This window comes from Heterodontus francisci, chromosome 29, assembly GCF_036365525.1.
Source record: "Heterodontus francisci isolate sHetFra1 chromosome 29, sHetFra1.hap1, whole genome shotgun sequence".
In the NCBI taxonomy this organism is placed as follows: Eukaryota; Metazoa; Chordata; class Chondrichthyes; order Heterodontiformes; family Heterodontidae; genus Heterodontus; species Heterodontus francisci.
The window spans coordinates 18,063,575-18,079,257 of NC_090399.1; the positions used below are offsets into that span (position 1 = coordinate 18,063,575).

The window sequence follows — 15,683 nt, forward strand, 5'->3', positions numbered from 1 at the left end:
GTTATTCAAACATGGAGTTCCGGAAAAGAGGGACACGGATCTGGTAGAAAACAACACATTTAAGGACTTTGGAGAAGAAAGGGAGGTTGGAGATTGGATAGTAATTTGCAAGGATGGAGCGATCAAGGGATGTTTTTTGAGGAGGGGGTGAAGACGGCAGATTTGAAGGAGAGAGGGACAGAACCTGAGTTAGGGAACCATTATCAATATCAGCTACTATGGGGATCAGGAAAGGACTCAGCCCCACTCATCCTGTCCTGAGCCCGGATCCCTCTCTCCAGGGCCCATCTCGCTGCCCAAGCCCCTGAGGTGGGCTTGTCCAGACGCAAACTCCCCTGACACCACTGTCTGACTCAAGGAGAGAGAGAAAGAGGGACAGAGAGAGAGAGAGAGAAAAAGAGAGAAAGAGACGGCAGAGTCAGGACGGGGGAAATAGAAGGGAGATGGACCCAATAAAGTATTTTCAAAAATAAAACCAATAATAATAATGAATTGAGATGAGAAGGTTTCTAGCTTTTGCAGCATGTCGCTTTTGCTTTCTGAGCAGATATGAGGATCTGAGAATCAAGTCAGTGGAGGTGGAGGAGAGATTGTGGCTGCTCTTTTCACCTCCTGTCCTGCAGAAAGGGCTCTGACTCTCCTCCTTACCTCTTTCTCTCCGTTCCTCCAAAGGTCACCTCTTGCCTGCCGCCCCACTTCTCTGTGTCATGTGTGACCACCGCCTCTGCCAGTGAATTTTGGGTCATCCAGTTGTTGATCTCCTCCTGCTTGATGCCCTGCTGCTCATTGGTGTGTGTAACCCCACCAACCCCCCGCCCCCGCTGTGCCCCACCAGCATTTTTCTGTTCATCCAACTGTCTCTCACTTCTTACCTACTGCCCCGCTGCTGTTTGCCGAGAATGACACCTGCACCCCACACGGTTAGTGTATTTTGGGTCATCCATCTGCTTGTCCCCTCCTGCCTTCTGCTCCACTGCTCTTTGGCGCCTATGATACCTGAGACCTCCACCCCCCACGGCCCCACAACAATTCCCTGCAACCAGCACTGTATTTCAGGTCATCCAGCTGTTCATCACTTCTTGCGTCTTGGGAACAAATGTTACAATCATGGACTGGAAACACTGGGACCCACCTTCGGGCTGCTTTCAGTTGTTTTGTTTATTCATTAATTGACTAATTGGTGTAACCAGGTATTTCACCGCGCTCTTGAGCTGCTCTCTGAACTTGAACTGAGTCGCCCCATAAATAAATGTGTTTGTGCAGCAACTTAAATTCAACAGCATATATCCAACATGTTCAAACATATATTGAGAATTGTTGTAATCCCCAGGATCTATTCCTGTAATGTTATAATATAAGAATTCAAGAACATACACCAACCACAGAAGTATGAAGCTGCCGGATATGGTGAAGAGTAAAATCACAGACTTCCTTCTGCTCTCCATCTCTGGATCACTGTGATTCTCTCCCTTGCTCTGACCCCTCAGTCCCTTACGGACTCGACTGGCCAATAAAATGTGCCTGACTGTCAGAGCGTTGAGCAACAGAATTAAACCGAATGGAAGCAATGGCTTTAAAACTGTATCAAACAAGTCAAAACCAATCCATCCAGGCTCAGTAAAATAGCTTGTCTTAAATTCACAGCCCCACGGTACATTGTTGATTATGTCTGCAGGTTCTAGTGTAAAGAAGATAGGGATGTTTTTTAAACAGAACAGAATGCAAGTTGTTGCTGGAACTACAGTCGCAATTTTCTCAGTGCAATATTTTGTTTTCAGCTTCTGGCAACAAATAGCCACAAATCGATCAAAGGTGAAAGTGACGGTGAACCAGACAGAACAGTCTGTGGCTGTATGACTCAGGACACTGATAACTCTACACACAGGAGTGATGTCCAGGAAAGATCCCGGGAAATAATAATAACTGATCCGCCACAGTATGACCTCAGTGATAATGACCAGTAGATCCGCTGTTGCCATGGCTACCAGGTAGCGACTGGTGCAGGCGGAGAGCCCGCACTTTCCCTGGGACAGTATCACAATTGCTACTAAATTAACTGTAAGAGAGAAACGGGAAGAGAGACTGGAAATTACTGATAAAATATTCTCCATGCTTGACACATCATTTTAGAACTAAAAGCAGGAGGGTTGGGCCTAGATCACGCTCCAGGATATGAGACACTTCATTGGTGTTAAAGATCAGACACTCCCCCTCCCCATTGCTGGATTCAGAGCTTGTTACAGGATAGGAGACCCCTCCCTGGAGCTGGAGATCGGCAGCGCAGCAATCAGAACTGCCACCACTCTCTCCCCCTCCGGGGTTGGGAATTGGACATGCCCCCCAGTATCAGACAGTACCCCCATACCTCAGGGTCATGAATTGGCCCTGGTCCTGAGGCCTGCTGCAGAGCCGTCCCTGCCCAACTGAAAAGCCAAGACTGTCAATCAGGCTGACGTCAGGGTGGGAAACCTGTCCAGGATAAAAGAGGCAGTCTGTGGAGTTAAATCATTGAAACTCCACTCCCACTTATGTCACTCACCCCTGTTAGCACTAGAGCAAAAACAAAATACTGAAACTGCTGTACATCTGATAAAAATAGGAAAATGTTGAAAACACTCAGGAGGTAAGACAACATCTGTTGAGTGAGAAACGGAGTTAACGTTTCAGACTGATAAGCTTTCATCAGAATTGGAAGATATTAGGGATTAACAGTTGTAAAACAATGATAGAGCCAGAGAAATATGCAGTTTAGGGGGAGGTAAGATCACAGGGGAAGGTCTGTGATCGGGTGCAGGGCAGGAGTAATTCAATGACAAAAGGGATGATGGTGCGAGCTGAATGTGACAAATAAAGAAAGAGAGGATGGGTCCAGAGGAGGTGTACATGGTGACAGCGGAACAACAGGAGAGGAGAGAAAGAAAAATCTAACAAAGGTGAGAAGGCTCCAGTTCCCAGAAAAGTGACAGAGAATGGTGGGTAGACTCTAGGGGTGTGGCCCAGTCTGCCAGCTGTGTACCGATAGGGGATCCCATCCCAAGCACAAGCCCATACCCTCTCCACTCCCAGTGTGTCTGGTGTAGCCATCCTTAAGCACAGGCTGCCCGAAGAAGTGAGAGCAATTGGTATAATCTGAAGATGTTAATCACAGTATTGAGCCTCTCGTGCAATAAAATGCTGAATCGAAAAATCCAACACTTTCCTTACTGAGCTTCAGTGAAAGAGTGTCGAGGACAGAAAGGTCAGAGTGGGAGTGGGATGCAGAAATAAAGTGACATGTGATCAGAAGGTCAGGGTTAGGTTTGCAGACTGAAGGAAGGAGCCCAACAAAGCAATCACTTAATCTGCATTTTCTCCTCTCCCAATGCCCATGAGGGCCCATCATGAACAGCGAATATCGTTACTAAATTGTAAGAAATACAAGCAAATCTCTATTCACCTGGAAGTAGTGTTTGGGGCCTTGAACAGTGGGAAGGGAGCAGGTGAGTGGGCATGTGTTACATCTCCTGCACTTGCAGAAGAAAGTGCTGAGGGAAGGGGAGGTGGGTTAGGGGTGATTGAAGAGTGGACCAGCGTGTCATGAAAGACAGGTTTATTTTTTGTAGAGGAGCAGAATGTATGGATGATGTTGGATTTAGCTGCAAGTGGCAGAAATGTTGCAGGATGATGTGCTGAATAAGGAGGTTGGCGGGGTGAAAGGTGGGGCAAGGGGAATCTTACTGTGATTCTTGCAGGGAGGGAAGGGGTGAATGCAACCATGCAGGAAATGAGATGGACATGATTGAGAGCCCTGTTGACCACATTGGAGGTGAATCAAAGGCCGAGGAATAATGAAGTGATTTCAGAAACACTGGTGTGGAAGGTAGCATCGTCGAAATAATTCGAACTGAGGTGGTGAAACGTTGAGAATGGAACAGCATCTTTACAGGGGTGAGAAGTATAATCAAGGTCGCTGTGGGAGTCGATGAGATCTGCTGTAGTAGATATTGGTGGACGGCCAATTGCCATAAATGGATGTAGATAAATCAAGGAAGGGAAGGGCAGTGTCAGAGATGGACCGTGTGAAGTCGAGGGAGGCTTGGAAATTAGAAGCAATGTTGATGAAACTTTCCAGTTCAAGATAAAATAAGGAAATGACACCAGCACAGTCATCAAAGTGTCAAAAATATATGAAGGAGGGGGCTGAGTTGCAGCACAGTGCTGTCCCGTACAGGTTCCCATAGTGACACCATTTGAGTATAGAATATCACAATGTTTATACCCGAGGTCCACACACCTATACTTTACAAAAAGGTTCATGCACAAGCATCAGGATCAGGAATATGTGCAGATTTTCATTCCCAGTCCTGGGCCGATGAGTAAGAGAGGAGTTCCAGCAGGAATGTTTCGTGAATGAAAGAAAACGAATCAATTCCAAATCGGGACCTCGGAATATAACAGCAGGAGATGGTGCAAGGAAACTGGCCAGGCAACGGCCTCATGTAGTCTGTTAGGTAAGAGCCCATCCACTGTGAGTTTAAGGACAGCTGGCGTTTATTGGACTTTGAACCAGAGAGGGGCAGACTAATATAGACAGAAATATGAATGGAATTCTGGAGCACAACTCCGAGCACAGAATGAAGGAATTCATGTGTGTTTTGTGACAGTCAGGGCAGAATGCACCAGTGGATGAGGATTCAGTGCATGAAGAAGGGAGAAATATTCCTGAGGGGAGGAGTGAGACTGTCAAATAATTGTGAATAAATTCAACATAAAATGTCAAAACATTGAAGGTAGATTTGGGGAGATAATCAAGAAATTAATCAAAGAGAAGGTAAACTCATTGTTTCAGATGGACGTGATCCACACATACTGAAAAAGATAGGGAAGAGATAACGTGCACGTTCATTAGTAATCATCAGAAAAGAAAAATGTGCCAGTGGACTGACGGACATCTAATGTGATCTTGTGTTTAAAACAGAAAATAGAACAAGGCCAAATAACTCTAGACCAGTTAGCATAACATCAGTGTTAAGAAAGATAATGGAATCCTTATTGCAAGATGTAACAGAAAAACATCAAGACACACATAATATAGAAAAGTGTATTCAGCACATATTCCTTGAATAATACGAGAAAGAGTAGTTAACACCAACACAATAGATGTAACATGCTTTCATTTTCTAAAGACCTTCGATAGGGTACCACACAGAAGACTCATGGCTAATCTCAGAGCAAGTGCAGTTACGGGACAGACAGCAGTGGACGGCAAGCTGGATGCACAAACTGAAAACAGGGAGTAGAGGTTAAAGTTATTTACTCAGATTGACGGAAGATGGGAAGTGGTGTTTCACAAGTATTAGCGCTGGGAACACTGTCATTCATCATTTAAATAAATGATATGGAATAGGCAAGCAGAAGCACAATTTCAAAATTTCCCAACAAATCCAAATTGAGAATGTATTCAGGGCAGAGGAAAATGCAACAAAATAGTTCAAGATATTATTAATAATAAATAATAAACTTGCACAACGGACATTTAAATGTCAACTCAATTTCAGTATAGCTAAGTGTGAAGTGTTGGATTTTGGTTGGAAGAATATGCTTCTCAAATACTCCTTGGAAAATAAGTGGCTTTATGGGGTCGAGGGGAAAAGGGTTCAGAGGGACAGATTCACAAATCATTTAAAGTAGCGACACAGGCTAACAGTGTCATAAAAATGAAAGCAAAGCACTGGAGATCATTCCTGGAAGAATGGAATTGAGAAAGCAAAGGGCTGACATTAAATTAGTACGCAACATTGGTTGTACAACACTTAGCGTACTGTATATGGAGCTGCTTTCCATATTACAAAATGGATGTTGATGCACTGGAGGAAGTACACTTGTTTTAACCAGGATGATATCAGAACTGAGTGAAGTGTACTATCTATTTCACCATGAACAGTTTACTAATGTTACTATTTACTGCCCCTGCTATAATCTCTGCATTTTGAAATCCTGATACGTATGTTCCTCAGTTGCTACAGGGACACACCTCACTGAGCTAAGGTCAGTGGTTGGTACAGGTTACATGTAGAAAGATTCTTCATCATAGAGAAAAACTGGTCCGTCAAACCTTAATCAGTTATAGCAGCGAATGATCCATTAAAATCAGCCCAATATTCATCCCGTTTAATAAGCAAAAAAAAAATCAGCACTCATGACCCACAAATTCTTTGGACCCTGTTGGGTAAGGGGATTAATCAACAATAAAATAACTAAAATGTACATAGTGACTATACTCAGTTAAGAATAAGTTATTATACAGATGATTTGAATGCCGTCCCAGTGCTGTCCTGCTGTTTAACTGTCAATAAATAGTTAACATCAGTTTCTGTTTGAGCAGTTCAATAGGAAACAAAGCAATATCAATACATTTCAATTTATACACCTATTACCAAACACCAACAAAAATCCACCCACTTACAATCAATTATATTCATCAAAAACAAAGACAGCTCCATGGAATGGAGAGATCAGTGGACTGAAAGAGTAATTTTTTCATCCTGGTTAGTGACCCACAGTCAGTAGAATTCTAAAGTGACGGGTAATCCCAATAACACATGGTCACTGGGATCTGGTGTTCCACTATGGTTAGTGACCCATACTCAGTAGACTTCTACATTGGCAGATAATTCTAATAATACGTGGTCACTGGGGTCATGTTTATCATTCCAGTTAGTGACCCATAAGTGGCAGAAAATCCTAGCAATACATGGTCACTGGGGTTAGCGTTTCTACTCCAGTTAGTGACCCACACTCAGTTTCTTTTTACACTGACTGATAACCTCATTAATACCTTCCCTGAGAGAGTTGCCATCGCTGAGATTCAAAACAACAGTGCACGATTTCTCATTAAAGGCAATAGCTTGATAATTCAGTAGCATGTGAGTTAGAAACAGATCCTTAATTTCAGTTGTGACAATTAAATGATACTGCAGCGATAAATCAAGATATTTGAACTATCAAAGTGATATTACTGTTCATGTGTCTGCTTTACGGTGATGACTAGATCAGACTGGACCATTATCTGTCACAGTTTACCAGAGATCAGCTCACACAGAGATTTTTACAACTTCAATTGTTATAATTACTTACCAGGAACACCAATGACACCAAGGATCAGGTAATATATTTTCCTGATCCTGAAAAATGTTTCAAGCATTTTCTGTGTGAAGTAATCTGACCCTTCGTGCTGAAAGCAATCTCTGTGTTAAACTCTGAGGTTGCATATTCCTAGAGCTTGTAATTTATACCCTGTGAGATCTCCAGAGTGATATTGAGGTTGCAACATCATCAAATTAGTTTACTGAAAAAAATTTGAACAAACAGATTATGACATCATGCACAGTCCTTGTTGTGATAGAATATATTAATTTCTGATATTGAATTGGAAAACTCCAAAGATTGGACAATTCTTATCACATTAATTAACTTATGAAAATTAGAAGCTGTATTCTTCCAGCAATGAGATTATTCTTTCAAACTCCATAATTCCTTCATTCGATCTGGTGTTGTTTCAGTGATGTCCTTCACTCGACTATGGGAATTCAGGAATTAAATTCCTAATGTCAGAGTGTCTCTCTCAGGGCTGCTCTACTGCACTCTGGGATGTGGTTGCTCTCTTTAATTGTGGACAAACAGTTTAGTTATTAAAGTAGGTTATTTGTGACTATGCATTGCAGAATTCAACTGGTACAGCATCTGAAACTAATTCATCAACACCAACTGATACAGCGCTACAAACTAATACAATGCTTTAAACCTGTAGAAAATCTCAAATAAATCAGCCGCTGTGACTGATACAGCCGCTGCAACCGATGCACCCCCTCTGACCAATACAGACCCTCTCTAAGTGGTACAACCTCTCCAACTGACACAGCCACTCTAGCTGATACAGACCCTCTACTGACACAACCCATCCAACTGATAAATCTGACTGACAGGCCACATGAAACTAAAGCAGCTCCTCAAAATAATGCACTGTGTGATAACATCCTTCCATCTACAATGACACGCAGCAACAATCCATTTAGGTGGGGTGTCTTCTCTTGGTTCACCTTTGCTGATGGCTGTGAAGGCCAATCATTGGGAGGCAGGTTCTGCCACAAGTGCCACAGGTGAAGCTAGCAAGTGATTCTGTAGGTTGCTGTTTTCTTGTGTTGTTTTATTGCTGCCTGTTGCCAAGCTGCTGTAGCCAATCGTCATCGTGGTATTGCACGCCAGTCCACAGAAGGTATCGCAATTTCCCTCTTTTGCCAGCTAGTGACTCCCAGGTGTGACAGTCAATGTTTAGAACCTTCATATCACATTTGTAAGCATCCTTGAAGCCGATATTTGTGTGCCCCACTGGTCATCTGGCCTGGCTACCTCACCATAAAGAAGGTCCTTGGGTACACACCGGTATTCCATCCTGCGGACATGTCTGATCCACCGAAGCCACCTTTGTTTGATTACTGCCAACAGACTTGGGAACTCTGCCTTTGAGAGGACCACCACTATATATCCATAATGCATGACAGACAGTAAAGATAGAACTTCTTGGAGTTTCATTTCCTGGTAGCTGCAAGTCAACCATATTTCACAGCCATGCAGCAAGGTGTTGAGAACACAGGCCTTATAAACCATCATTGGTCCTAATGGTCAGCTTGGTGTTACCCCATGCATGCTTCACAAGTCGGCAAAAGATGGTAGTTTCTTTCCCTATGCCTGTATCAAGCTTTGCATCAAGGGACAGACGGCCTGTCAAGGTGGACTCAAGGTAGCGGAGTTTGTGAACCACCTCCAGAGGGGGTCTATTTAGTATGATCGAGGTAGAGATGTAAAACCTTGTCCCATGAGCGCAGTTTTCTTGACGTTTATAGTTTAGGAGAAGCAGTTACAGGCAGAACATGATTCTTTGTCGCTGAGTTTCCCTGTGAGGGACGAATTCAGCATCATCAGCGTAGAGGAGTTCTCTGATCAGGACATGATGTGTTTCTGTCTTCACTTTAATTGTTGCTAGATTATAGAATTTGCTGTCTGACCTAAAGTGCAAGTAGACTCTTTCCATATCTGCACGGAATCATGGTGATGAAAAAGTTAAACAGAGTGGGGGCTAGGACATAACCCCGTTTTACTCCAGTTTTTCACCCCGAAACTGTTGGAAATGGAGTCATCACACAGTACAGTGCAGTGCACGTTGTCATGGAAGGAGCGGCTGAGACTTAGGTGCTTTCATGGTCAGCCAACTTTTCCCAAAATCTTATTGAGCCCTGCTCTGCTGACAGTGTCGAATGTCTAAGTGAGCTCCATGGAAGCAAGGAAAAGGGGTTTATCCTGTGTCCTACACTTCTCTTGTAGCTGGTGTATGGAGAAGTTCATGTCCACAGTAGATCTGCTGGCATGGAAACAGCACTATGCTTCTGGGTATACTCGCTCTGCAAGTAAATGGAGTCTTTTAAGTATGACCCTAGCAAAGGCCTTCTCCGTGATGCTAAGGAGTGAGATGCCCCTTTAGTTGTTGTAGTCTCTTCTGTCTCCTTTGTTTTTGTATAGTGAGATGATTTTGGTGTCATACATCTCTTGTGCAACGGAGCCTACTTTCCAGCAGAGAAGGAGAAGGGCATAAAAGTTTTGCAGTCGGTAGGACTTTCTGTGCTTGAGTAATTCTGCTGATATTCTGTCCTTGCCCAGTGCCCTTCTGGTTGCTAGGTGATCTATGGCCTTCTCGATCTTCAGTGATCAAGGTATATTCATCTAACTCATCCATGACAGGAAGTTGTGGGACCGCATCAAGCACAGACTGGGACCTTCTCTGGAACTGTCATAACCTTGCGCACCTTTATCAAATCTCCCCTCAAACACCTTTGCTCCAAGGAGAACAACACCATCTTCTCCAGCCTAATCTTGTAACTAGAAATCCGTCATCACTGGAACCATTGTGGTAAATCTCCTCTGCACCCTATCAAGGACCCTCATATCTTTTCTAAAGTGTGGTGACCAGAACTGCATGTAATACTATAGGTGTGGGCTAACCAGAGTTTTATAAATTTTCAGCATACCTTCCCTGTTTTTATAATCAATATCTCTAATTATGAAGCCCTAGATAACATTTGCTTTGTGTTGTGATCCACTGCTCAAGTCAAAGCCCCCAATCAAAACATACGATTCTGATTGTGGTGGGAGAAACACACTGTTGATTCAATCCCGCACCTCCACAGATCGTCTAGTATATTTATAATTTCCAAATTAAAGAAAGATGCAGCCAAATTATACATTAACCCCCGAATGAGGTTAACCAAACCAGGTGACTTTAGATGAACTAATTAACTGTTTAATTAGAAAAACTCAATTCTTAAACACTGCAATGATATAAACAACATTTAAAATAGAAACATTAGTGTCCTTGCATATTTAACCGCCTGCTGAAGTGAAATCTTCCAATGTGAAATTTTACAAGACTGCTTGAAGTCCTCACAGCCATCTGATGAGGGCAGAAATAAAGGTTTCTTCAACAGTAGAACAGTCCGTAGTCTGATTCAACGGTTGGAGTGATGAATTTCAACATTGAATGCAATGAATTTCAACAATTACAGTTCAGTAGTTAAAGGAATTGGTTATTTTAGAAAGACATTAATCTGGCTTGACGCCAGAATTCTGAGAGTATAATAAATAAGGTTTAAATAAACTGAAAGAGAGCTCACATTTCCTTCAGTATATGCTGATACAGCTGTCTATCTGTCTCTCTGAGAGTTAGAACAGTCTGTTTCTACTATAAGTCAATTCAAAATTAAATTGTAACATTAAATCCCTTGATCTTTGGTCCTGAGTGGCTGCATCTCGGGCAACAAGAATGCATTCTTAGACGCAGGCTCTGAAGATTGTTGCCATAATGCAGTACTGCTCCTTTTCAGCCTTAAAGGCACACTGCATTCTTCCCCTCCCCCTCAAAAAACCCACAGCGTCATAACACCTCCACCACTGGTGGAAGGAAATTCCATTCCTGAAATGCATTTCATTACAATGTGCAAAAAATACAAATTGAAAAAAAAAACACGAACACATTTTTTCTCGCATTTACAGGCATACACCTTTCTAAAATGATAAGACTACAGCAATAAGTTCCACCAGAACATTTCGGCTTTATATTTTACATTTTCAAATTTCCAAAGCATAGTCTTCCATTTGTTTCCTGTTTTCCTTCCATGTGTTCCTATTGTCAATCACCTTAGCCAGGTGAAGTGCCCAGCGAAATGTACTGGCCACTACTGGGTTCATTATTCTCTGAGAAGATTCTCGTGTACCCCTTAACCTATGTGGCATCACTTGCCACTTGAAAAACCTGTCCAGTGTAACAGAAGCTGATTTTTTCTTACTATGGGGTGCCAAAGGAATTTGACAGGTTTCCTCCAACACATTTGTCTCTTTAAGACATATGGTGTTGCCCACTCTATTTGTGCTATTTGGTAGATCTGTGGATCAGCTCGCTGTGCTGCAATGATAGACCATCTGTTAAACATCCCATTAGGATTATTTAAATCTAAAAATAATGTTTCAGATTCTTGGCTATCTATTTGTGGTGCCCCTTTTACCTCCGACAATGGATCCTATTAATCCATTGCTCAGGTAACTACACACCAAGGAATATTCCCAGAACATGTTCCTGTATTTGCTCTGTTTCCTTACTTTAATTTGGTTCCTCTGTAACTATAGGAGAAACTGATACTTTTGATCCAGCCAAATCATTTCCTACGAGTAGATCAATTCCCTTTACTGGTAAACTGTGGACAACACCTACAGTAACTAACCCAGCTATTAAGTCACTCTCTATGGTTATATACTTCCCGCCAAATTGATTGACTAAATACTTTAATACTCAAGGCGCTCTCTGGTGGAAACCTCATATCATTCCCCAGCAAGAGTGTTTGGGATACTCCTGTGTCCCTGAGTATAATAATAGGTTTTCCTGCCTCACGTACAGGATACGGGTTATTCACCTTTGACAAAAATTTGTTGTAACACGCAATTATTTTATTCTTAACTTCTGCACTCCTTTCAGTTTTAGCATCTGGTTTCACTTTCTCAGCTGTTGTTAAAGCTATAACCTGGTCTGCTATACTCTCAGAGTCTTTTCCTCTGCACTAACTTTGCATACCCCAACAAGTCCTATGGGTTTACCTCGCGATATCCAGCACTCAGAATGCAGATGACCCATTTTGTTGCAATGAAAACACTTTGGCTTGTGAATCTCACTTCGACCCTCTAAACCTTCCTTTCTGACCTGACCAGCTGATCCTGTGGCATTCCCAGCTGCTCCTTTTTGTCCCCATTACTTGCCTTCCTTTCACTCTTTCACTTTCTATCCTTCTTGGGATTATGGGAGTGATGGACAAAATAAGTTGGCTTATGCACAAGTTGAAATTCATCAGCAATCTCTGCTGCTTGCTCAGCTTTCAAAACTTTCAGGTGATCTATATGAGTTCTCACTACAGAAGGAATGGAGTTTTTCAACTCTTCTGAGAGAATCAGTTCTTGAAGGTTCTCCTATGTGGTTTCTATATTTAATGCCTGTATCCAACGGCCAAAAGTAATTTGCTTCGCCCTCTAATATTCTAAATATGTCTGCCCAGCCAATCTTCATAAATTCCTAATCTTCTGACGGTAAGCTTCAGGGACTAACTCATACGCAGCGAGAATCGCCTTTTTTGCCATCTCATAATCTGCAGATGCCTCTTCAGGAAGCATGGCATAAGCTTTATGAGCTTGGTCTACCAGCCTGCCCTGAATGAGCAATGCCCAGCTTTCTTTCGGCCATTTCATCTGTTTGACAATTTTTTCAAATTATGTGAAAAATGTCTCTACGTCCCTTTCCTCGAACTTAGGAAGAGCCTGCATAAATTTAAACAACTTCTCGCTCGGTCCTGATCTAATTCAGATTCTTCTTGAGCCAAATGTCTTAGTTCCATCTCTTTTAACCTAAATTACCTCTCTTTCTCCCTGTCTTCCAATTCAAGTTTTCTTATTGCGATTGTTTTTTCTTTTTCCTATTGATGCTCCAGTTTTTTTCATTTCTGACTGAATCCTAGCCAATTCCATTGCATCACTATCGGACCCCGTATTCCCTTTCTTGTTCCTCATATTCCCCTTCAGCTTCATCATCATCATCTTTTTCTACTAATTCTAGATGTTCCGCTATTATGTCAATTATTTCTGCTTTTTTGGTACCTGATTTCAATTCAAACCCCAAGTTTGTGGCGAATTCTTTCAATGTATTCTTAGTTAAACGGGTATCATATAGTCAGGAGTGCGGAGACATGGCTGCAAGGAGACCAGGGATGGGAAATGAACATCCAGGGGTATTCAGTATTTAGGAAGGACAGAGAAAAAGCAAAAGGCAGTGGAGTTACATTGCTGGTTAAAGAGAAAATTAACGCAACAGTGAGGAAGGATATTAGCTCTAACGATGTGGAATCTGTATGGGTAGAGCTGAGAAACACTAAGGGGCCCAAAACTGCAGTGGAGATGTTGGGAATGGCATTAAACAGGAAATTAGAGGTGCATGCGATAAAGGAACATCTGTAATTGTGGGTGACTTTAATCTGCATATAGATTGAGCAAACCTAATTAGTCACAATACCATAGAGTAGCAATTATTGGAGTATACAGGATGGTTTTCTGGACCAATACGTTGAGGAACCAACTAGACAACAGGCCATCCTAGACTGGGTATTGTGTAAAGAGAGAAGAATAATTGACAAGCTAGTGGTGCGAGACCCCTTACGGATGAGCGACCATAATATGATCGAATTCTTCAAGATGGAGAGTGATGTAGTTGATTCTGAGACAAGGGTCCTGAATCTTAGTAAAGAAAACTACGTAGGTATGAGGCACGAGTTGGGTATGACGGAGTGGGAAACGTTACATAAAGGGATCACGGTGGATAGGCAATGGCAAACATTTAAAGAGCACATGGATGAACTGCAACAATTGTTAACTCCTGTCTGGCACAAAAGTAAAACGGGAAAGGTAGCCAAACAATGGATCACAAGGGAGATTAGAGATAGCATTAGATCCAAGGAAGTGGCTTATAAATTTTCCACAAAAAAGTAACAGGCCTGAGGATTGGCAGCAGTTTAGAATTCAGCAAAGGTGGACCAAGGGATTGATTAAGAAGGGCAAAATAGAGTACAAAAGCAAGCTTGTGGGGTACATAGAAACTGACTTTAAAAGTTTCTATAGGTATGTGAAGAGAAAAAGATTGGTGAAGACAAATGTAGGTCCCTTACAGACAGAAACAGGGGAATTTATTATGGGGAATAAAGAAATGGCTGACCAACTAAATGCATACTTTGGTTCTGTCTTCACAAAGGAGGACACAAATATCATACCAGAAATGTTGGGGAACACAGGGTTTAGTGAGAGAGAGGAACCGAAGGAAATCAGTATTAGTGGAGAAATGGTGTTGGGGAAATTGGGAAACTGAAGGCGATAAATGCCCAGGGCCTGATGGTATGCATCCCAGAGTACTTAAGTAAGTGGCCCGAGAAATAGTGGATGCATTAGTGGTCATCTTCGAAGATTCTATAGACTCTGGAACAGTTCCTACAGATTGGAGGGTAGCTAATGTAACCCCACTATTTAAAAAGGGAGGTAGAGTGAAAGCAGGGAGTTATAGACCAGTCAGCCTGACGTCGGTAGTGGGGAAAATTCTAGAGTCCATTATCAAAGATTTTATAGCAGAGCACTTAGAGAACACTCGGGCAGAGTCAGCATGGATTTACGAAAAGGAAATCATGCTTGACAAATCTACTAGAATACTTCGAGGATGTACCTGGAAGAGTTGATGATAGGGATCCAGTGGATGTGGTTTATTTGGACTTTCAGAAGGCTTTCTACAAAGCCCTACATGAGAGATTAGCATGTAAAATTAATGTGCATGGGATTGGGGGTAGTGTATTGTGATGGATAGAAACTTAGTTGGCGTACAGGAAACAAAGAGTAGGGATAAATGGGTCTTTTTCTCATACTGACATATGAGGAGAGATTGAGCCGGTTAGGATTATATTTGCTGGAATTCAGAAGAGTAAGGGGGCATCTCATAGAAACCTATGAAATGGCAGGCAGTGACTAATGAGGTATCACACGGATCAGTGCTAGGATCCCAGCTGTTCACAATATATATGTTAATGATTTAGATGAGGGAAGTAAATGTAATAACTCCAAATTTGCAGATGACACAAAACTGGGTGGGAGGGTGAGTTGCGAGGAGCATGCAGAGAGGCTTCAGGGTGATTTGGACAAGTTGAATGAGTGGGCTAATGCATGGCAGATGCAGTATAATGTTGATAAATGTGAGGTTATCCACTTTTGCAGCAAAAACAGGAAGGCTGATTATTATCTGAATGGCTATAAACTGAGAGAGGGGAATATGCAGCAAGACCTGAGTGTTCTTGTACACCAGTCGTTGAAGGTGAGCATGCTTGTGCAACAGGTGGTTAAAAAAGGCAAATGGTATGTTGGCCTTCATAGCGAGATGATTCGAGTACATGAGCAGGGATGTCTTGCTGCAATTATACAGGGCATTGGTGAGACCACACCTGGGATATTGTGTGCAGTTTTGGTTTCCTTATCTGTGGAAGGATGTTGTTGTTATAGAGGGAGTGCAGCGAAGGTTTTCCAGACTG

General features: G+C 42.3%; 1 protein-coding gene across 1 annotated transcript; it reads right to left on the minus strand.

The window, feature by feature from the left end:
* Positions 1–1,145: 1,145 nt before the first annotated feature.
* Positions 1,146–7,183, minus strand: LOC137345701 (probable G-protein coupled receptor 139). The gene is made up of 2 exons (XM_068008963.1): positions 7,117–7,183; positions 1,146–2,056 (listed from the first exon to the last, which is right to left on the minus strand). The coding sequence occupies exons 1-2, from the start codon at positions 7,181–7,183 to the stop codon at positions 1,146–1,148; spliced, it is 978 nt and encodes a 325-aa protein (XP_067865064.1).
* Between the last annotated feature and the right edge of the window lie 8,500 nt (positions 7,184–15,683).

What these genes read in the sequence shown, in the direction of transcription:
- LOC137345701 (XM_068008963.1), bottom strand. Translation starts at nt 7,183, where the DNA reads ATGCTTGAAACATTTTTCAGGATCAGGAAAATATATTACCTGATCCTT. An exon ending in TGGTGTCATTGGTGTTCCTG is followed by an intron (nt 2,057 to 7,116) that starts GTAAGTAATTAT and finishes TCTCTCTTACAG; the next exon opens with TTAATTTAGTAGCAATTGTG.